Raw genomic sequence first — 23,302 nt, forward strand, 5'->3', positions numbered from 1 at the left:
TGTGTGTGTCTGTGTGTGTGTGTTTGTGTTGTGAGGGACGATTAGCGAGTTGTTTCCACTGCTCTGTTCCGTGGATCAGCTCACACCTCGGCTCTGTTTGTTATGTTTGTCTTGTCAGGCTCCTCAGAGGATCTGCAGCAGCACGGGTCACCTCACTGACACCGTCACAGCTGTGCACCTTTGTCTTAAGTTTAAAAAAAAAAAATTTCCTTTAATACCTCAAGTGTGAAACGGAGCTCAGAGAAAGACGTGAGCGTAGAAACCTTTCCCCAACTTATAGCTTGAGAGGAAAGAGTTGAATCTAATGTTAAGAAGATAAATAAAGTTGATGTTAAGATTAATTTTGGCAAAGAAACGTGTCACAGGCACTAAAAATGAAAACTGCCAATCAATGTCCGGACCCAATTCTCCGGACTTTACCCGAAATGTTCCGGACATTTTCCTTTTGTTGTAAATGTACCTAATAAACAGAAAGTGTGTATATTTGTATACGAAGCACATTTATCTCCCCAGGAAGGAAACGTGCTTTAAAAATAAAATCAGCTTTTTGCCTTTTGCTTTAACCAAAAAGATAAAGAGGAGCGTTTATGAAAGTTTTAAAAATGGACAAATACATATGCACAATAGCTGCAGTGTCTTCATAGTTTAAATAAACACTGGGGGGGGGGGGGGGGGTTCGTCTCCACTTACCTTTGCAGGCTCTGCGGTGAGAGATGGACTTGGTCATGTCCCTGTAGTAACCCTCCTTGCAGTAGTGGCAGTGGCGTCCCGCTGTGTTGTGGCGGCAGTTGAGGCAGACGCCGCCGCTCCTCCGGCCCGACAGCTTGTACAGCTCCATGTTGAAGCGGCAGCGGCGGGCGTGCAGGTTGCAGTGGCAGGCTGCACGGACACAGAGAGACACACACTGAATACGACTCGATTCTCGACATGAAGTGAAGAAATAGGTGAAGTTCTCGGATTCTAAACGATCCCCCTAAAGCTGATCTTTGGTGTTTTCACTCCGGCTGCACGGCGACACCGGTTCCCCCGTCAGCTGAGGAACCACAAACACCTCGTGAAACCAAACGCGGTGTCATCGAGGTGGAGATCGAGATGTTTCTCTCAGCTCCTGGAAAGCTGACATTTTGGAAACACGAGCTTGTTATCTGACGGCGACCAACTCGGCTCACGGCGTTTACGAACCTCAGATAAGTCGGTGGAGACCCCTGAGAAAATGCGTTTAGTGGCCGGACATGGCGAAGCCGTGTGGTGTGAGTTTCATATCGGGACAACGGGTTATTGAACCAGATGGCGCAGCTTTGGTGGAGAATAATGGAGCGGCTGCAGGAAACCTCCCGGTCCAGGCTCTCTTTCACTTGGCCACCTGCTTGTGAATTTAACCTCTGACCCCCGGTGATGTCAGGCAGGAAAAGGCTCTTCCGCTCTCCCACACATCTGAGCGACGGCTGCGCTCTGTGATTTATTGTCATTGCTATTTTCACTCGTTGATATTGACCTCGGGGGTTCGTGTCCCTCACGCACTGATGATGTGTTGCTGTGGTTTCAGGCCGTTGCCAGGTTTTGTCTTATGGGATCGTTTCGATATTAAAAATAAATAAAAAAAAGATCCAGCAATCTGTGAGATAACAATCTCATATTAAAAGTCAAATGATTATTTATTTCATCGTGATTCTTTGAACGGATTTGTACGAAACTTTGTGGAAGGATGCGACTCGAGCCAAGAAAGAAAAGAAAGTTTAGAGTGAATCCAGGATTAAGTGAGTTTTGTTTGACATTTTCACCGATTTCCTTGGGAATAGTTAATTTAGTTAGTTAGTTAGTTAGTTGGTTAGTTAGTTAGTTGTCTCGCTCCTGTTCTTATTCAGGTCAAACAACAGCGATGCCAATGCTTTTCTTTTAAATTACAAGGGAGCTAATTAGTTTCCCCCCAGAAGAGAAGCATGGAGCTCCTACAAAAAAGTTTTAAAGCTTGTGTGGATCAAAACCAAACGAAGGTCTTCTGAAATAAAACTTCAATTATCCGCGTGTTAGAGATGTTTAGCTTTTTTGAATCACTTTATTTCCCTTCAGTTAGGCCAAAACAAGACCCTCACGGTTCCTCACGGTTCCTCACGGTTCAGTAATCTCCGCGTCTTAGCGCCGATGACGGCGAGATGCAGGAGATAAGAGCCACATATGCTCCACGTTCATCTGCGGTTGGAATCACGTACAAACACACTCACACCTGCCACGAGGGACCAGAGCTGGCAGGTGGTTGGGATTCAGAAACACTCATTTTGAATGGGGGGGCACACACACACACACACACACACACACACACAGACACACACAGCACCTCTGTGTTTGGCAGCTGTCACAGGCTTATCTCCCTCACTTCCCTCCCAGGGTTGATTCAACACTCTCTACACCGAGCTTTGAAGAACTCTCTCTCACACAAACACACACACACACACGGACACACACACACACACACACACACACACACACACACACACACACACACACACGGACACACACACACTCACACCCTCCCGCCTCCATTTCCCTCTCTGCTACTTTCTTATCCCAGATGTTATCTCCACTTGAGAGACGTGTGAGGGGGAAATGCAAAGGGGCCTTTTCATGAGTAGGAATGCTCTTAGTCCTCGGCAGTGAACAAAGTCAATGCAGGTACCGAACTTTCATCTTCTCGAAATGTGCAGAGACAGATGATCGCAACACGGCAGCCGTCGCTGTAACGATCACTTTTTTAGGACGACAACAAAACAACAAGTCGTGTATGTGTGCGTGAGAGCATCATGTGATCAATAAGCCTTATCTCCACAGCTGTCCCCAGGCCCTTCTGATGAACGCTGCGCTATCTCCTCCACACGTCCTCGCTCGGCTCACGCACTCGGAGCAGCCGCCGGCCAGCGGTGACAATAGCTCCGGTGCTGATAAGCAACAGGCCGCCGGTGGCCTTTACTGCATCTGTCACACGTCGGCCACAGGACGGGACGGAGAAGGTGAAGTCAGGACTCAGGTACTGTTACTGTCACACGTGTTCCAAACAAGTTCGTCTTTGGTCGCCTACAACTCAAACTTCAACTGATTTCGAACATTCGGCTCATTCGGGACATGTCTGCCGTCATTTATCGTTTTTTCCATCTCAAAAAATATATGTAAACTGCAAACTACAGCGTCGTATGAAAGAAACGTAAACTGCAACTGTGACGATCTTAACTTGTGTTTAAAGTCACACATTTTGACCTTTTGTCCATTACTCATCTATTTAAACATTATTAATAAGTGACTTTTCAAAAACAAATTGTTACAGCCCATTCATGTGTTGTTTTAAAAAAAAATCAAATTATTAATAACTCTTTTGTTATGAACCAACCGGCTGTGAACTGCTGATACAGATCATTCACCTCTGAATGGTTCTGTAAGAATCTTTTCATTTCATAACTGACTATACACCTGCTTGTGCTAAACCTTGACCTGCTAAAGATAATATAATTATTGAATAATAATATATTTGATCATATAATAATACAAATGTATAATGGTAATAATAAAGTACAACGAATAGTGTAATGTTCAATCTGTACGTTTCCTCCACTCTTTCTAAAGAAGCTAAATATATCAGAAAGTAGAAATCGAACAGAAAAACAAGTTTTGTATGAAATAATAAAACCCCAAAGGAGACGTCACAGTAATTTTGACAGAGTGTGAATACTAGAAAAATGCATATAAAGTACTGGTTACTGCAAAACCGCAGCTCGCCGTGTTTTGATACATGCAGAGGAGCAAGGTGTCTTTCCCGGCTCGGCTTCCATTTGCTTTCGAGGACCCTCTCAGAGCGATGCTATTCCAATCTATTTATGCTCAAGTGGCATCTATCAGGCCCAGAGAAGGAAGAGGCCGCGGTGGGTGTGCATATTGGATGGAAATCACGCATCCCACAGCTCGGCGGAGGTGGTGATTCGCTCTGTCTGCAGAGGCGAGCGCACTTCAGAAACAATCAGCCATCTGTACGCCACCGTCTCTGATGAGATTCAGTTATGGACGGGTTTTGAAGAACTCGGAGCTGCAGCGGCAGGAATTTACCAGCTCTGTCCACAGGTGTCAGATCTGTAACCGAACAGAGTGTGTGTGTGTGCGTGCGTGTGTGTGAGAGAAAGACTTGTGTGTGTGTGTCTGTGTGTGTGTTTGTGTGTGTGATCTGCACTGAAAAGAATGCACTGCTCCTTCAGAGATGGAGAAAGATGGAATTCCAGCACAATTGTTGTTTATCCAGGACCAATTACTCTCTCGCTGGGTGTAATCCCGCGCAGACACTCGTATCATGAGCCGATGACGTGCGAGCGCCCCAAATCAAACAGGCTTCAAGTCTCGTCACAGCCGGGGATCAGGGGAGAAGACGACTTTTGGCCCGTCACAGATTACGGGGCCGTATTCTCATGACAACAGTTGGTTTTAGCGGTGGGACGTTTCAGACGCAGACGCTAACTGTGTTTGTTGGGAAATGTCTCTGCGAGTTAGACAGTGTGTGTGTTTGTTGAAGGAGGGAGCAGAGTTTGGGTTTTTTTCCTCTGTGCTACTGCAGATCTGTGGCCTCACACACACACACACACAGACACACACAGACACACACAGACACACACACGCTGCTGAAGCTGCACCAGATGCACTCGATTGAAAAGTCTTGCTGCGTACAGAGCTTATACAATGCTTGCATAACACCTATGTTGCACGTGGGTGATGTTTCTGAAGTGTCACAGGAGTTCATTAATAAACATGAAGTGTCTATTTAAAAGAACACAGGTAACACTTCTGAAAGGTGACGCATATTTTTTACAGGACTTTCAGATTTCTCACATATTTTCAAAGCCTCGTTACCTGTCGACACCAAAACTGCTCGAACATCAGTTATTTCACCGTTAGATGTATTTTCCTGGATATATTAAGTTTCCCAGTGTTTTATCACACGGACCTGAGTTCACTAACAGGCGAGCCGCGGTCTAGATCTGGATCCAGAGGCTGTGCTGTCCTGACCCGAACCTCCGAGCGATAAATCATCGAGAATTATAATATTTTGACAGAGCGTTATAAACCAAGTAATGTGAAGTTAAAACCGTTCCAGCCCAGATTTAAAATCACGACGGGAGAAGAGAGATCGTTTCTCTCACTGAACAAAGAAAAAAGTTGTGGAGATGAAAGGAAGAGAAAAGTTGGGTTGAGTCCGACAGGAGAATATAAAGTTTCTTTTTTATTAGAATACTTATTTTCTCACCGCTCCAGTGATGTGAAAACTGACAATAAATATTTTAACAATTGAGTTATTATTGAGTTATAGTTCCTTTGATTTGACTACACACAGATGTTGACACATCTAATATCTCAACGTTTATTTCACTGAATCAAACATAAGAGACGTTATGATGTTCCAGACATTTGCTTGAGGATTTATTTCTCTTTCTGGAACTCTCTGAATTTTAATCTCAAGACGAAAATCAGCCTCTTACACAGTATTTCTATAAAGAGTGTATTTTGTAAGCATATCCAACATTTTAAATGAATAACGACTCATCTAATTTAAGTGGAATATCAACACTGTTGCCCAATTTCCCTGCATTCCTTTCCCAGTACATGTATCTGGTTTTTCAAACCCTGAATATACAGTATTAAGTAATTACGCCGTGATTCATGGGTCGTAATGTGAAGCGTTACGGAGCTTCAATGGATGAAGTCATAACTGAATCTTTAGCTTGAAACTAGGACGCTGTATAGCTTCGCTAATAAGGCAATGAATAAGTCAGTGATTGTGCTTCAGGCTCTGGATGTGGTTGTAATGATTATAGAGACATAACTTGGAGTCGCTAAATCACAGCGCGTTGCGTCCAAACAGACTTCACAAATATATCATTATAAATCTGGAAGGCTGGGAGAATAAATCACGAATAAAATTCTGCCGCGAAGGGTTTTGTTAATCGTGGTCGTAAATCCAGTTTTATAGAGGCGTGGGATCAGCTGCCACGGCGCTGAGACTAATCGTTATCGAAGCCAACGCTGCCGACGAACACGCGGCGTCTCTGTCGCGCGGCGTCCGTGGACTCCCTCCGACGAAGCACATTTGACTCGGTAACGCACAAACATAAAAAAAACCAAGTGCCACGATCCGTCACCCTCAGCTGCTTCCAGGCCGACCTCCGCCAGACGCACGCTTCCCATAATAAAACATTTCAATCACACATCTCTGCAGCAGCTGTGGTTTTGATGAGGGCGAGGACGACAACAAAGACTTGAGCAACAAGCTCTCCAGATGATGAATCCTTTTACAAGTCCCCGCCTCGGCTTTTGATGGTTTCACTGGAGGCAAAAAAATGTAAACAGTGAAAGGGGAAGAAAATAACAATTGGAGCCGTTGCAGGGAGATTTTGATCTCGTGCAGGTTTAGACAATGACCTCTGAGGAGCTTCGTCAATAACAACTCGCTCACCTTGGTGTCACATAAACAAATACAGCAGATTTTCAGATGTTAAAAGAGACAAACAACTGAGCTGGACCACGAGGAGCTGGAACCTGGTTTTAATGAGACGCACATTAGAAGCAGGTCTTCGCTGCACTTGTCTCTGAGCTGAGCTGCTGCTCGTGGACTTTCATCTCAAGTCGCTCCATCAATTTGCTTCATCTTCCTTCTCATGACGGACGGCAATGTGAGGACAAAACCAAAACGAAGGTCTCAGATGCTCTTTGTGAAGCCACGTGTTCTTTTAGACAAACAGACGTGTCGCACAAACCTCAGACTTCGACTGAGTAGAACTTCTGTCGCATGCACGCCCACCTAGACCAGCGGCCTGCACCCTGTGGACGGTACGAGCTGTCAGTCACACAGTATCCACGCCCCCCCCCCCCCCCCCCCCCCCCCCCCAGTGCAGACGGGCCTTTATTGACTGTTTGACTCTAAATGGACCGTAAGTCATGTTGTGTTGAAGACGGCTTGAAGCTAGAGATCGAGACATAAACTCCTGACGTTATAAATCAGAGACTTCTATAGAAACTGACTTCCCAGGCTTCGCAGCTTCCTTTATAAACCTACAGGTGAGTTCTCCACAGTCTGTGACAGCAAACCTGCCCTGAACCATCTTCAGTGTCCAAACTGATGGTCCAGGGCAGAGGCCAACGAAGCCGCTGAGCCACATCTGCCTTGTATTGGCACAGATGTTATCAGTCTAATGATGCCATCATGGCCAATTTGTTCCCTGTGGGGAAGCTGTGTCTGCTCCGCGACCGTAACGACACACACACAGCAACATAATGAGCCATCACTCAGCTCACCTTTCACCCCCGAGGGAGCTGCCAAACCACACATGAGGCCATTTTGTGCCCGGAGACCAGATAAGAGATGAAAAAGGTCCAAGCTGAGCTAATGAATTGAGCCGTCCTCAGGATGAAAGGCTATCTGCAGCCATCTCGCTCTTCCACTACAGCCAGGTCTGAGCACGCTCCTGTGTCTGTGGGACTCAGTGCTGCTCGCCGTGTGTGTGTGTCTCTGTGTGTGTCTGTGTGTGTGTGTCTGTGTGTGTGTGTGTGTGTGTGTGTGGGTATAAACTGGTCTTATTAAAGTTTAGAGCCAAATGTCAGGAGCTGGAGTCTGACTGGAAATGTAGAAAAGATCAGAAAAAGTCTTGGTGCAACATTTAACAAGGATCACATGAAATGAAAGCTTTACTCTATTACTGTTGATTGAATAATTGCAAAAGTTATTTGAGAGGATACTTATTAATGCATTTGTTCAAAGAAAAAGTTCTTAATATGTGTGCAAAGAGTAGAACTTTGCTTGTTCCCTGTCAGAAAAACAAGAATGTGGCAAATGTCAATAAGATGTAATGATATTAAAATAATGGCCCCGTGTTTTATTCCCCCACATGTGAAGCATCAAGGTGCACCAGTGCTGAGTGTGACCTCTTTAAACCGACAGCCTGAGTTCACATCACGCCCACGTACTTAAAAGACGTCAGCATCTGTAGCCACGTTTGACCTGCGACCCCGGAAGAATTTGCCCACGGCCGTTAAGAATAAACAACATTCTGGATTTGGAATTTGGATTTTTTTTTTTTTATATTGTTTTTTATTGCAGAGGATGTGGTGTTGCTAATGTTTTCCCGGACTACACAGTTCATATTTCTGTTGTGTAATTTCTCTAACCAGGTGGTCTCTTGGCCTCGGTCCCCTCTGGTCCAACAGCAGAATTCTCTTAATAGGATCCGTTCGCTTGTTGTGGTGCTTTATTAACAGTTGTGTAAATGTGTGTGTGTGTGTGAAAGTGTGGTTTCTCTCCTCGCTCTGCAGACTGCCTCTCTCCAGAAAGTGTGAATAAGTCTCCCCGTTGATTTGCATGCACCCGTCTCACCATGCAGCCTGCGCTGATGTCATGGGGGGGGGGGGGGGGGGGGGGTGCGTTCCCTCCCTTTATGAGCGCGGCTCTTTGATCTCTGGTGGAGATCAATTAGCTGAGCAATCAGCCCGCCCCGTACTTTTGTGTGAGTAACTGCCCGTAAACCGTTCGGTTGCCCGGTGAACGAGGGAGTGCGCTGCCTCAACACAAACAGCCACCCGGGTCAGCCGGGGCCCTGGTGGCTCTCCAGGCGGCTCCACTGTGCGGCGGGTTGCATTAGGTAATGCAGAGTGACCTCAGCTCACACAACACACACACACCACCGGTCAATGTAATATGAGATCAGCTGGTAGTAATGTGTGTGGGTCAAACAGAAACGACCTGTTGGTGGCGACTGGGAGAAAAACAGGAGTCACGTGCAAACAGGCTTTAATGATCCCTGGTTGATCTGCATATAGAGGGAATAGGTTAAATAGTTTTCTCTATGTGTAGGAGCTACAGGGAAACTTTAATTATAAAGCACATTTAAAACAACTTGGTTGAACAAAGTGCTTTACAAAGTAAAAGGCACAACAAGAAAACAGCAATACGTAATATATCATATCATAATCTGCTGGGATAATAATGTCTTCAACTCTAAAAGGAGGCCGAAGAGAAGAGATGTGATCTAACAGCAGAGCAGATATGGAGTCGATCACTTCTGGTTACGAGCCTCGTTTTAGGCAGATCCAGGAGCAGCTGAGGACAGTTCAGCTGTTTGCAGACGTGAACTCCGGAGAATGTCCACACAACCCGGTCTGGACTCGCTCCAGAGTTTGTCTTTCACACATGAACAACGAAGCAGGAGATTCTCCGCTGTCTTCTACGTGTATGACATCCTGAGATATTTGTATTCTTTTTGTGTTTTTCATGTTTGCCATGCACGCCCACTCGCTCGTGGTGAATCCTTTGGAGAATCTCCTGCTCTATTCTCCCATCATCCGGAGTTTTAACTCGGGCGCTGACCAGAGAACCTCCAGAGAAAGTCCGGAGCCTCTCCCACTTGGACACTTGCGGTTCTCGCGTGCAGCCCCTCTGGAGAACGTCAGGAGATTCTCAGGAGTTCAGTGCAGGTCTGAAAGCAGCTCATCTGCTCCCTGTTTGATCTGAATCATTTCACACATGAGAAGAACGAATTCACGTCTTCCTACCAGCAGCATTTGGTGATTGTGTAATCGGCGATGACCAAAGCTATTCCCTCCCTCTCTAAACAGCCGCTGCGAGCTGGTGCCAGTGATAACACACCCTCTCTTATGAATTATAAAGTATAATGGCCGGCACATCTCAGCCCATTTATCCTTTTCTTGTCGTGTTGGAGGCGGTCCAGGGGAGGCGTGAGGGGGCGGGCCGCTGGTTCACTTGGTTGGAACGTACGCTGTGTAATTGCAACAGTCTCGCCCTGGGATCTTTGTTGCACGTCGCCCGCTTTCTATCGCCCGTTTGTCTTGTCTTTCTGTGCCGTGGAACTCGTTCATTAAAGCAGCGGCGGCGTGAAAAAGGAAAATACCAGCAAGCGGGACAAAGAGACACAAAGAGGAGGTGGAGAGGAAAGCGTGTATTTCTGTGTTTTGTGTGTAGTAGTTTTCTTTCTGTTCTCACGGCCTCTCTCACACCTGATCCTCCCCAGCGTCAGGGGTCAGCTGCGTAAAAAATTGTATATTCTCGCCAAATCTTGAATCGAGTCACTTTATCAAACGTGAGGTTTGTTCCCTGAGCGACCGCCGGAGGAAACGAGGCCGGTCTTAGAACAACCAATTAAAGCATAAGGCTAATGGATCGGTGGAGGAAGTCTCCTGCTGTGACTGGTTGGCAGGAGCTCAGGGCGTTGACCAGGAAATACTTCCTTTTTCCTGTGTGCATGTGTGTGTGTGTGTGTGTGTGCGTCTGCAAATTAAAACGCCTGCTGTAATTACTACCAAAATATTCTCCTGAGTAATAATCTCATAAAAGCGTATTAATTTCTGGTGTTTGTGTTTGATGCCTTGTATATCTGAACTGGAGCGCTCTCTCAGTGTAGGTGTGGAAACGGCTGCTCCTTTTCCTTCCTCGGGCTTTTATTTCCTCCAGTTTATGGGAAAGGTGATGAAAAGGTCCGCGGTCATTAGTTCCCTCAAATGCTGTTCCCTCTGTTCTGTTTGGAAAGGAAGTTTTCACTGCGGGTGGAAAGGTCGACTGCATCCACACAAACATGTTGTAGAGAAGTGATTTCCACCTTTTTTTGTCCCCAGATGTGTCCCGACAGTCAGAGGAACGCAGTTGTCTCACTTCATGTCAGACTTAACGAGCTCTACACATTAACCTTAATGTTTTAAACCATAGACTTTATACAAAGAGTCCTCACTTCTGTCCACTATCTAGAAATGAAACCAAAATATCCCAGATACAAACGCTGCCATCTTGCGTATTCGGAGCCCGAGTCGGCCGAACCCAAATAAGACGGTCCACTCGTCTTATTTACATCCCCAGCTTGTCTCGCCCTTTCAGCCGTCGCCTAGCAACAAAGCTACAAGCAAAAAAGTTCCTCGGTTGATTAATGTTTTTAACACGTGTGTCGTTTGCTGTTCGGTCGAGTTCTTGCGTTCAAAAATCAATTCTTCCGACACCTCGCTCACTGCCGCTGCTACCTCTTTGAAAAACACAAGCGCAATGAATCATGGGATATGTTGGACCGGTGAGGATCCACCTGATGGAGCCCCCTAGTTGCTCGAGGGTGGAAGGACACATTTGGAGGAGCCTTTAATTTGGGACAGTCGAGTCTAGAGACACAGCTCAGATCTACTCAGGCAGGATTCAAGACCCACAGAGCCATCATATCATCCATCTTTATATAAAGTCTATAACTTAAACTGTTAATTTCTTATTTTTAGTGGTTCATCAATGACTTCTAATTTCTTACGTCTAAATAACTGTGTATTTCTTACTCTTTGTGTCTTCTGAGTACATTTTGGATAACAGTGGTTTGCATGATGACACAACAGAAACCTCACTTTACTATCCTCACTGTAATCACCAGACCTGAATAGTTTTGCTTGTATTTACAGTAAAATCCTGACATTACATGAACGCAGGCCTAATTGTGCTTGTGGTCACAGTTGATGTTCTCCAGACTGAACCTGTGCTAAACATCTAAACAGGGCCTGGTTGCTACAGGGCTGGATCCTGGCCTGCGTTGGGCCGAGGTCCAAATCTATCCCACAGAGCGGAGAGGTTATTTTAACACTCTGGCACGCGGCTCCTCCGCTGTGTTCTCCCGTGCTCGGGGAATAAAGGAGGCAAGGAGCCACTCGGCCGTAAATCATAAACCTGAGGTGACAATCCATCATCCCTCTGGCATGTTTATTGTGCTTTTTTTTTGTTTTACACTTTTCTCCAAGGGTCTATTTATAACCAGCCACATCCCCGTGTCAGAAATATCTCTCCCGTGCGGTTTTAGATTGCGTCAAAAAGTTTAACCCTATAGTTCGATGACAGGAGATTCATGTTCGGTGCAGTAGTCGTTTTCCAGTTCTGCATGTGTCAAAGTAGGTTTTCAACTCAATGGAGGAACTCTAACGAGCACCACCTCAGGAGAACTGACAGAACACTGCGCTCCCAGCTCTCAGGACGGGATTGAACGGTTGATAATTGTGGTTATGGAAACACCGAGGGGGTCATTGTAAAAGTTTTCTCACTACTGTTTTCATTTTTATCCCAGAGTTTGTCCTGCCGGTTGCTAGGCGGCGTCCAGGACATGGTACTGAGCCAAGGAGGAAAAGGGCTTGGTTCTTCCTGCCGCCGGCAATCTGAGCAGGATCCCGCTGAACCTTGACCTCGGTATTAATGACTCAAACAAATCCCCGCGATTGATGGAGACGTCCAGAACGAGGAACCTCAGCCTCCGTCAGTCAAACCGACGTGACTCAGCCCTTTGGACTGTTGCATTTAATCTATTTCACTCTCATTCATCACAACGTCAGCTGTTTTTGATATTCACTCCGGGGTTTTTTACTACTCACGGAAACTGTTGCATAATAAATTGTCTTCTGTGGCTCTGAAGGGAGCTTTTCTTCAGTTTAATAGTTCTAGTAATCTCTAGTCTTCATCTGCTTTTACGTCATGAGATCTCTATTGCATCAATTCTAACCAGGTTTCTTTTAAATGTACAGTATTTAACCTCGCCCTCGATTGGTCTTTCAATCATAACAATAACACAAGATGACATTAGTTTGATGACGTCGTGAAGCAGTGTGGGTTCACGGGAGTTCTTGTCTTCACCAACGTTGCCTGACGAGAATCTATCCGGCGGAGACGAGCGTGAACTCGCTCTTCCCCATGTTCTCGCAACTGCCGACAGTCGCTCACTCGTCAAGTTGAATTTCTAGACTTTGGAGAATTAAACCCTGCAATCAATCAATAATCCTCAAGGATATTCAGGATTATAATTCAAACGTAACAAGAGACAATGTGCACAACCCAAAGTGCAATGAAATCCTGACCAGACCCTGCTGCCACCTCTGTATCTTCCTCCTCCCTCTGTTCCGTGTGACCGCTCCATTGTTTAGGTGTTTTCAGATCTGCTCTTGTCTCTGCTGAACATAAAAACCTGCTGTAACAGACCCCAGGCTCTGCAGGCTTGTTGTACATCACGGTGTAATCTGACATGGTCGTCGGGCCCGCTGCTCTGAGGTCATTCTCTTTCCCAGCTGCCGCTCTGAGTGGGAACCAGACACGCCGCGCTATCTCTGACTTACTATCATGAGAAATTGCGTCTCACTGTCTGTGTAAATAAACCACATGACACATGCACACGTGTGAGCAGGTTACGAGCTGTGTGAGTTCACATCGCATGCTCAGCCCCTGAAGGCGAGACGAGAGGGAAGCGTCTGATGTGCGTCTCCGATCGGGAGGAGGAAGGAAGTCACTTTCTGCTGTTTGGTTCTGAGCGTGTGAAGGAGCCGTGAGTCATCTGCTCCACAGTAGCTGAGCTGGACACGAGACGACAATCGGATGGGAACAGGCGGTACACTGCGGAGACCCACATGTCTGAGTGAGCTGCTGGACTTTTTCCCGTCTGCCCCCCTGAGTAAAAACTCCGGAGAATGTCCTAATGATCAGATGTGAGTAAACGGCAGGAGACTCTCTGGAAGATTCACCGCGAGCAAGTGGGCGTGTTCATGAGGTTTCTAACACGTGACTGACACTAAACAAGAAAAACAAGAAGAATACAAATATCTCAGGATGAAATAGAGGTGCCGTGAACGTAGAAGACAGACGGAAATGTCAAGAACGCTTTTGGTGATGACGGCTCCGGAGATTTCAACGGAGAATCTCCTGCTTTTCCTTTTCTTACGTGTGAAAGGCAAACTGCGGAGATGTGTCCTGACATTCTCCAGAGTTCATGTCTGAAAACAGCTTCTGTCTACATGTGCACAAACACTGGAAGAGTTATGGAAGAGTGCACGAGCGGCGGCTTAATCCTCCGCCTGTGGATGGTCTCATGCTCCCGGTCTGACCAGGAGTTCGGCCTCAATCACAAGCACAGTGTGCAGAGGGACGACTGCAATTGATGAATCCCCAGGTTTTTCTCTCCTCCGAGCGGAAACACGGAACTCTGGGATATTTATGGTCCTGTGGGGACCGGTGTGTGGTGGTCGGTGTTCTCCTCTCCCCCGTTCATCCTGCGGAATATCCCCTCAGATCCAATAAGTGGCTTCCTCGTTCTCACCGAGAGAAGAATTGGTCACAGGGGTATGTGAGAGATGGAGACGGAGCCCGGGAGGATGTAGGAATCCATTATATAGCAGAGCAGGCCCACGCAGATTTAATATGGAAAGATAAATATGAAACAGGAACCAAAAAAACCTCCCTTTTCGAGGCTTCAAGGCGTCTACACTTTCTTTGTTTGAGTGTTAAGCAGCAGTCACGTTTAATGTACATATTGTTGTTGAGTAGAGGAGTGAAATTAAACCTCTGAGCTGCATAAAATTCCCGTCTAACAAGTGTCAACACTATAATTGATCCAGTTGTCATCTTTGTGGTCCAGTAAAAAGACGCCCAGCAGGGAGGATGGTACGAGCCAAAGAAGCTGCAGAGTTTCTTAATGCTTTTGGGGGGGGGGGGGGTCACCAGGGGTAAGTCGGGTAAGCGACACAGAGGAAGCGTGTGGGCGTGTAAGCGGCGCTGTCGCTGAGCCGGCTGTGTCGGGTGGCAGCGCAGCAGGGGAGCTGGCTGCGGATCTGAAGCTGAGCCGCGGAGCGTGTCACTCCTCTGGCCCGTTACTCATTTCCCAGCCTCCCCTTCTTCGGGGCCTCAAAAGGGGGCTCGACGTGCACTAGGTGGTCCTGATGCCACCGTGCGAGTCCCAGCTCCGGGCAGCGCCGCGTGGACGGACGGTGACCGTGGCCTCAGAGGTGAGGATCCACACTTCAGGAGACAACGAGGCTCCGTGAACAAACAACGATAAACAAGCAAGAAAACGTCCGTACACATCCAGACTCGTACAAGCTAGGATTTATCCTGGAAGTGGGCAACTGCCTTCACCACAGAGATCATCAGGACTCCTCAAACATCTGTGTTTAATAGTTTTCAACTCTCCATATGTCAAGTTGCCCATAAGTATAAGATCCAATTTAAACCATGTGCAAAAGTGAATCAAACAATAATCCAGCAATGAACCTGATAAACTGTCACAACACAACCAATCGTCTCATTGGTTCATCGCTGTTGGAAAAGTCGTCTTCCATCAGTTGTTCAGAGCGCGTTCGTGTGTTTTGGGGGCGTGGCTTCGATGAGAGGAGCCAATGGGAGGGGATGTATCGTTAGCATTTTAGTTTTTAAGTGTAGCCTGCTCCTGCTTTTCCAGGATTACCAACCCTAGCTTTAATAACTGAAGGTTTTCCAGTTGAATGAAGTTGGTCTGAAATGTGACTAAAAATAAAAATGCCAGGATAAGATTTCTGGGAGAAAATCCATGTGAAAATAAAGTTTGATATGCATATAATTTAAAATGACTATTCCATGTTGCAGTTTTGGGACAGTCTCTAAATTCAGCTCATCTGTCTCCGATGACAAACTTCAACATCGTGCGACAAAACAGTTTTATCCTGCAACTAATCTGGTGAAGACGGATGGAAAGTTATTGAGGCTTATTAATGCGCATTTGACCTGTGTGTGTGTGTGTGTGTGTGTGTCTCAAGCCAGCAGGAGGAGTTATTAGTTTTTATTTAATCGTGAAATATTCTGCATGTCTTCATTCATGTCTTCATTCATGTCTTCGTTGATGGCGTGATGTCCCACAGCCCATGCATGAAGGACACGAACATTAAATCAAAGCCAACGCGCGCCTCTCAAAACATTGAGTCACTTCTCCGAGCTGCCGTCCACATCATAGCAGAACAGCATTTTTCAGTATGCTCTTAAAAAGCCTGAGTGAAACCTTTTCTGGCTCGGAACGTCGTGTCTGTCTTGAATTATGAGCTCAACAAAACAAAAAATCCTCAAAACATGCAGCCTGTACCCAGAGGACACTGGATTGTAGCAGAGCGATGGATGTTTTTCTACACGTCTTTTGTTTTTTACGGTCTGATCGTCCACAGAGAAACTCTCACCAGAGTCACTTCAGCTGTGAAGTCCAGTTTGAAAAGTGTTGCTGTGGAATCGTGAGCGAGTTAAAAGGATGTTTGTGGACACGCTGCATATCCTGTGATCACTGTCGGCGTGTGACCCAACACGGAGAATACTCTTAATCACAGAAATGTAGGTTATAGTTCTACGGCACAATCATATACACTGTACACGCCTTAGCACATTAATTGCAAATATTGCATCTCCTTTTTATCCCATAGGGTACGAAAATAATTACTACTGAAAGGGGTAGATGACAAAGTGGGGGGGGGGGGGGGGGGGGGGTTGTGGAGTTTTTCATTTTGCTGAAGGGCTTGTTTTTCCTATCTTTTAGATTTTTATCATGAAAACCTAAGAAGTCGGCGATAAATGATGATTTATTGTGCACACGGGGTCACGGGGGGGGGCACAGTGACATGCAGAGGACAACCAGCCTGTGTCTGGATGTGGCAGCTTGTGGGGCCAACACACAGAAGCAGATTACTCTGGATAACATTCCCCTGGATATCTTTCTACATCTTTACATCTCAACCAATTTTTTTAAATCACCATTGTTGCCAAAAAGCTAAATGTGTCCTAATTAATTGTCCCGTAATATTATTGGTCGATAAATAGTGGGTAGAGGATTCACCGTTTTTCTTTAATATGACATTTTCTGATTTGAGTTGTGTGAAATTCAGATTCAGACAATTCACGATCACACAAACTACATCCGATATGATACGAGTCACAAAGCGCAGGTCAGCAAACCAACAGAGGTCGGTGAAGGACATCAAGATAAAGATGAAGGAGGTCAAATAATAACATGTGTTATCAGTCATAAAAGATGTCATTTAAAATGACGACTGTCTGGGTTTAGTAGCCTGAGAGCAGATGGAAAGATTTGTTGTTCCATTTCGTTTTTTATGGTTTAAACGTGAGCTGCACCCTCAGATTCTTTGCTCATCTATTAAGTCAGTGATGGAATGAGATGAACCAATTCAGTACGTAGACCGAATTTAAAGATGGTCGACATGACAACTCCACAAAAGGGCAGCCGAGGTGTCTCGATCGCCCCCTAGTGGCTGGATGCGTTTGTATCTGGGATGTTTTGGCTTCATTTCTGAAGAGTGGGAGGAAGTGGAGACGTCCATCTAACACATTTCAGTTCGTCCTTGTAAACATGGACGATTGTCCCCCGTCACAGTTTCCACAAAGTCCATCCCCAGCTTTCTGTGGCAGGTTTAGCTCAGCTTGTCTCCAGAGGACGCTGACACGCCAAAGCTGTGTTAACAAAGTTACATCCTCTTCTCGTGTTTGGAAGAAAAACACATGTGGGTCTGCTTCATCTTTGATATTTTTTTGCTGATTGAAACCGATTTGGCTTTTTCTTGAACGACTATTTGAATTTCCTCCCCCGTGACCCCCGAGCCGTCCTCGAGCCGTGATACGTTCTAGATGACTGAGACTCGTCCGTCCATCTAACTGGTTCTCTGCTCCTGGTGGGTTTTCCAAGGGGGTCTGAAAAACCCTGAATGTTTCCTCACCTGCATCACACCTGGTTCCTATTACTCCACATTCCCACCCTGGTATCGCAACCTTTTTACACACTATTCTTAAAGTATGATTTCCATTTCATGTTCAGTCCCCTGGTCCTATTTGGATCCTTTGAACACATCTGACGACTGTTTGTTATTAGTTTGCTGTCGGACCTGAGGGAGAATGAGTCGACTAATGTGAAACCAAACAAACAAACCACAACAAGAGCAAGACGCTCACAATCACATTTGTTTGTTTTCATTGTTTTTTTCCTGCATGACCAGAGTCTGCTTCTCATTCTTACTACTGCATGTTGACGCTGAAGATCTCTTTGCCCACCAGAGTGACGTCAAATGTCAGAACCTGTGTAGCTGAGGAAGACTGTGATGTTCTTCAGGTTCTGTCACGTGAACCGAGGTTCTCTTATTAAAGTGGAACCTCATTCGTACATTTCTGCTGAAGCAACTTTCCAACAGTTATCTTGGTTTGTCTACGACTCGAGTTGCAGCTCTCACACTTTTGCGACGCGTTTAATTAGAGGGTGTTAACGATTTCAAATGCATATAAATGTCATGAAGTTCCCCAGCGTGGAATCAATGAAGTTTTATCTTATGACATAGAGACGTCCTCCATACGCCAACTTTTCAATTTCAGCGCTGCATAAAAATGTTTTCGCAATATTTCTGGTGTTTTTTTATATTCATAATTTGAAAATGGTCAAAGGGTTGATGCAAAATCACTTGTTTCATCTTTATAATAACTTTATCACGTCATGAATATGGGTTAGGATCCTTAACTTTGCTAATGCAGCGTGAGTTCATTATACAATATACATTCATTGAATATAAACTATATATTCTTTGTATACACACTATACGGCCCAAATGCCTGAGACCACTATACCCGTCAAGGAAATGTGAAAGTGGTCTGTATATATATATATATAAATATGTATAGACATAAGTGAGACAGTGAAACTCAGTAAAACTTCTAAAACAAGAAAATCTATGACATCATGCTTTTTCATGGGCCGCTGCTGTGGAGCTGAAATGAGACCCAGATGGTGAGCAGGCCCGGCCCAACCTGGCAACCCGGGGAGGCTGGCAGCAAGGGGTCATCGGCAGCAGAGACGGTGTCAGTGGTGGTGTCAGTGGTCCCGCTCAGACACACGGACACAGACCGGTCTGTGTGTTCGCAGTGCGCCTCCCTAAAGGCGTCTTGGGATTTTAAATCTTTGTGTCTGAATCGTAAAACCAAACGGTGTAAATGTTGTGACCTTGTAGATTTAAGAGCCTCCTGCAGATTCAGGTTTTATCTCCGGTCTGCTGTCGTGCAGCTCAGACAGAAAACAAGATGTTTACTAAAAGGCAGTTGTCTTGACCGATTCGATGCGTCTACGCGAGTGATTCCCAACCGGAGGAAACGAGGAAAGATCGCAGAGTTGCTCAAGGAATCACCCACAATTCACTTAGTCCCCCCCCCAAGTGTCTCTTTAGGAGTTCATGCCTGAAGCCAGAAAAGAAGAACACGTGTGGAGGTTGCTCTGCATGAACGTGTGCTCTGAATGCTCATCTCAAGTGGAAGGAAACCCCGTCTGATCGGACCCCCAGCCGACTCTCAGACGTTACAAAACCCAGCTCCGTGGCACGGGGACAACGAAAACAACGTGGAAATTGGACAAGTGCAAAATTACACGTATGAGCGACTGGGGCTACCTTTTTTCAGCTCGCCTCAAAACCCACTTGGCAAGCAGAGGTTTCCCACAGTTCCCTTCACAGCCCATCAGTCAGGCCGGAGAGGAGCGGGGGGCTTGACTGTCAGGGGTCAGTGCTACGCTGAACATGGAGAGAATATGAAGCAGCTGCCCGGGACAGGAGAGCCTGACGTGTGTGTGTGTGTGTGTGTGTGTGTGTTGCAACCCCCTTCATTCCTTTGTATAAATGATTATAGGTCGTGGTCAAACATCATCGTGAATAAATGAATTAAAAGTTGTTCGTTGTGTGTTTTAGACACGTGTGAATGTGGAGGCAGACTGGGAATCTGTTTCTTGTAACAGGATTTGAAATGTGTGAAGAATCACATTTTAAAGTTCTTGGCAATAGTCAAATAAATAATGTCCAAATAGTGCAAGAGACAGTAGACGCATCTGGACACAGACGTGTGAAAGGAAGCTCAAACTTTCTATAAAAGAGCAACACACTAAAGAAAGAGAGACACAAACAGACCTGCACTGACTCCAGATAATCTCCTGTACGTGAGAACGCAAATGTCCGAGTCTGCTCCCTCCCCCCCCGCCTCACCTCAAAGATCCCTGTTCTGTCGGGATCATCTCTGACCACAGAACCTCCTGCTGCGTTGCGGACTTTCTCCGGAGTTCATGTCTGAAAACGGCTCAAGACTCTAAACGGACGTGATTTAACTTTGTGTCTCTTTAAGATTGTTTTTCGTCTCATTTTGCACTTTGCACTTTATCTCCATTTTCAGGCAGGCGTGTGAACTGGGCCTGCACCTGGAACGTCCCCGTCTAACAAGCCAACTGGGTAGGAGGACAATCAGATTGCAGGGGGGGACCTCTGGCCACCCATCTGACCCGGCCCGGCCCGGCCTGGTCCTGCTCTGCTCCCCTGGATGTATTTGTAAGTCATGCAGCTCCACTCGATAGGAATGTGGGAGCTGTCGCCGCCGCTGCCAACACAAATGCCTTTTGACAAGATGATGGCAACCCTGCATGTAAAGTCATGGGAAACTGACTTTGTCTTCTACTTGCTTGATGCCTGCCGCCAGTGAGTGAAACCAGCTACTCTCCCAGAACCACACCTCCCTGTCTCATTCTTCTCTCCGCATCCTCGTGGCCTGACTGCAGGGAGGAGACGTCCAGACGGATCATCAGCACCATCCCCTCCGCCGGGGCCACACAGACTCAATGGAAACAACCCCTCCCCCCCCCCGGGGTCGTCCTCTTTCATGCTAAGGTGTCAGACCACCCTCATTATCTCCTCTTTGGACAACAGGCCCAGTCTGGCTTTTCTGTGGTTTTATGTGATGACACCGCTCACACACAAGAAGCGAGATGGTGAAAGGGGGGCTGGGGCTGGGGCTGGGGCGGGGGGGGGGGGGGGGGGGGGGGGGGGGGGAGTCTCCTGCTGACAGCGCGATGGATGCCACAAGTGACAAGCTTTTGTTTTAGTAAAATACACTCGCATGTTGGCTTTGCTGAGGCGAAAGGCGGAGGCCAAGGGGAACAACTTGTTCACTTGTTCCGTGTGGTTGAGCAAACCATGGCAGTGTTGGAACTTGTTACTTTTCCAGGTTTGCTTCAGCGCGGCTCAGGGGGCTTGAGCTGTTGATATAAGCCCCCCCCCCACCCCCACCCCCCCCACCCCAGCTCTGTTGAAAATAGGCATCACAGCAAATACACCCTCTCATACTCCTGCTGCTGCTGCTGGTGCTGCCGGTGCTACAATACAAAACTCAGATCTGGCTTCAAATGACCTCGCTCTTTGTCCTCCTCCCTGAATAGTTTACTGGCTCCGAAGTGGCAGTTTATACTCGACGTGCCAGAAATGTCAATAAAACCGCCCTAATCGCCCGTCCAATCTGTAATAGCACCTGCTTATGGAAACACAACACGCCCCTGCAGTCTATCTCTGCAGCTGCAATGTTTCCTTCCCACTAAAGCGCGACTACAGTCGGAAACACGGGTCAAAACGCAATTACGCAGCGGGACAGGCGCACTTTGTTTGGTCCAAATGACTTCCTCTCCTTTCTTTCTCTGCTCAGGAATTTTTTTTTTTGTGGATGTTGATAAAAATCAAAGGTTCAACAAAATGCACACAAAGAAACTGGAGCTAATGAATAAAAGAGAGAAATGCAGCTTCTGGGACTTGACAGAAGACACTTGAAATCCAGTGTTTCATCTCGACATGAGGGAAACATTTGGACAATGTCTATTATAAGTCATGTGAAGTGTACGTTTCTGTAAAAAGCCTGCCCTTATATTGATAAATATCATATTAATTTATGTTTAATATATATATACATTTATTTAAACGACTTGCAGTTTATTTGGATCTAAATTACATCACATTTGTCTACATTTACAACCAGTTTATGTAAATATCTGCCACCTTCTCCTTTACTTGAAGTTGATGCTACCACCAATGAGATGTGTGTAATAATTTCGTTAAAACATCAAACAGTTAATTTAATTTGATTAACGTTTTAATATGTTATTATTAGTATTTTGCAGTAACCACTTGTGTGGTTTCAAATCGAGGCCTCCTCTCTCTTCATTTAATTATTTGACCACAAATTCATTCAACTCTGCGTCTAAATACAGTTTTAAAAAAAGCTAATTTAGGATCATTATCATTTCAGACTCGAGATGTTTCTGTATTTCATTCCCAGCAAGAAGAAATTGTAAATATAAAACTCCCATTAACGAATAAACAACTGGGCCAGTGCGTAATGTCTGTGCGTAAAAGCTGCGCCAAGTGGAAATGAAAGTGGCTGATTTCTAACAACATCTATCACATGAATGTGCTGATTTAATTTAGTGCAGATTAGTTTGAAACGCTGCAGCAGCTCCACAGTGAAGTGAGGACAACACGCAGAGAGACTCACCGATGCACTCGTTGGCTTCTCGGGCCGTTGCGCGCTGCCACGGTCGGTCGTAGTGGAAAGGTTTGCACCTGTCGCACTCCGGTCCCGCCGTGTTGTGCTTGCACTCGCACACCAGATTCCCTTCTCGGTCCTTCACGCACTTCGACGCGTGCCCGTTGCACTTGCACCGTCCCCCGACCTGCAGGTCCGACACCGCGTAAAAGTAGGAGTCGCGGGCCAGCTCCGAGTCGTCCTCGTTCTCGTCCCCGAAGGTGTGGAGCCGGCTGAAGATCACCTTGATGTCGGTGGCTGTCACCCAGTCCTGCAGCACCGGGGAGTTGTCGAAGTCGTGCGCGGACGGTCTCCCGTCCAGGGTGCTGAAGGCGATGAGCCCGCCGGTCAGAGGGTGCATGTCGGTGTGGGAGTCGGTGCAGATGGCCTCCTGCTCGTTCTGCTTGGTGATGGTCGCCTTGTTCTGCCTGTTGTACATCTTCTTGCACTGCGTGGAGTAATACTGGAAGGGCACCCAGGACTTGCCGTAGTCCATGGACTTGTAGATGGCCATGGACTCGGGTCTGGGTGAGCAGAACTGCAGGCTCACATAGGTGACCTCGAACTTCTTCCCCAGGGACAAGGTGAGGGTGACGTTCTGCGGGAACTGCATGTAGTTCTCCGACTGCCAGCACGTGAGGTTGTGCGGGTTGTTCAGGTCCGTCAGGTACGCGGGCGGATGGGACTTCTTGGGGTCCCCGGCGTCGCAGGTGTGACAGTCCCTGGACCTCTCCTCTTCCTTCTCGGCCACCACGCAGTACCTGGCGGCCGGGCTGCCGCAGGTGCTGGACACGCGCACGTCCTTCCCGAAAGCGGAGTTGACGAAGTCGGGGATGCACCTCCTCGGGTTCCCGTTCTCATCGTAGCACGGGTCCGGAGGAGAGGACTGCGCCGCGAACATGCTCAGCCCGTATCCTGCGAAGACGCCTCTGGTCAGCGCAGACACTGACACCAAGGTGAGCCAGACCTCCAGGAGCATCTGCATTGTAATCCGTGCGCCGCAGGGACTCATGCGCTGCAATGCAAGGGAGACAACATTAATAACACAGGACAAAGTCAGTGCAAGTACTCAGGGATGCGCAGAGAAACTTGGACACGAAGCGTGAAACG

General features: G+C 46.7%; 1 protein-coding gene across 3 annotated transcripts in view; it reads right to left on the reverse strand.

Annotated features, from left to right (window-relative positions):
* The window catches only part of ntn1b (netrin 1b), a 37,500-nt gene that overhangs the window by 13,893 nt on the left and 305 nt on the right, over positions 1–23,302 (reverse strand). For all 3 annotated transcript variants that reach the window (XM_034593617.1, XM_034593618.1, XM_034593616.1), the window contains exons 2-3: positions 22,163–23,207; positions 691–879 (exon numbers count right to left, since the gene is read on the reverse strand). In XM_034593617.1, the coding sequence (XP_034449508.1) occupies positions 691–879; positions 22,163–23,204 (1,231 nt within the window). In that variant the 5' untranslated portion in view covers positions 23,205–23,207. The remainder of the gene's footprint in view (positions 1–690; positions 880–22,162; positions 23,208–23,302) is intronic.

Source organism: Hippoglossus hippoglossus, chromosome 8 (genome assembly GCF_009819705.1).
Source record: "Hippoglossus hippoglossus isolate fHipHip1 chromosome 8, fHipHip1.pri, whole genome shotgun sequence".
Classification (NCBI taxonomy): Eukaryota; Metazoa; Chordata; class Actinopteri; order Pleuronectiformes; family Pleuronectidae; genus Hippoglossus; species Hippoglossus hippoglossus.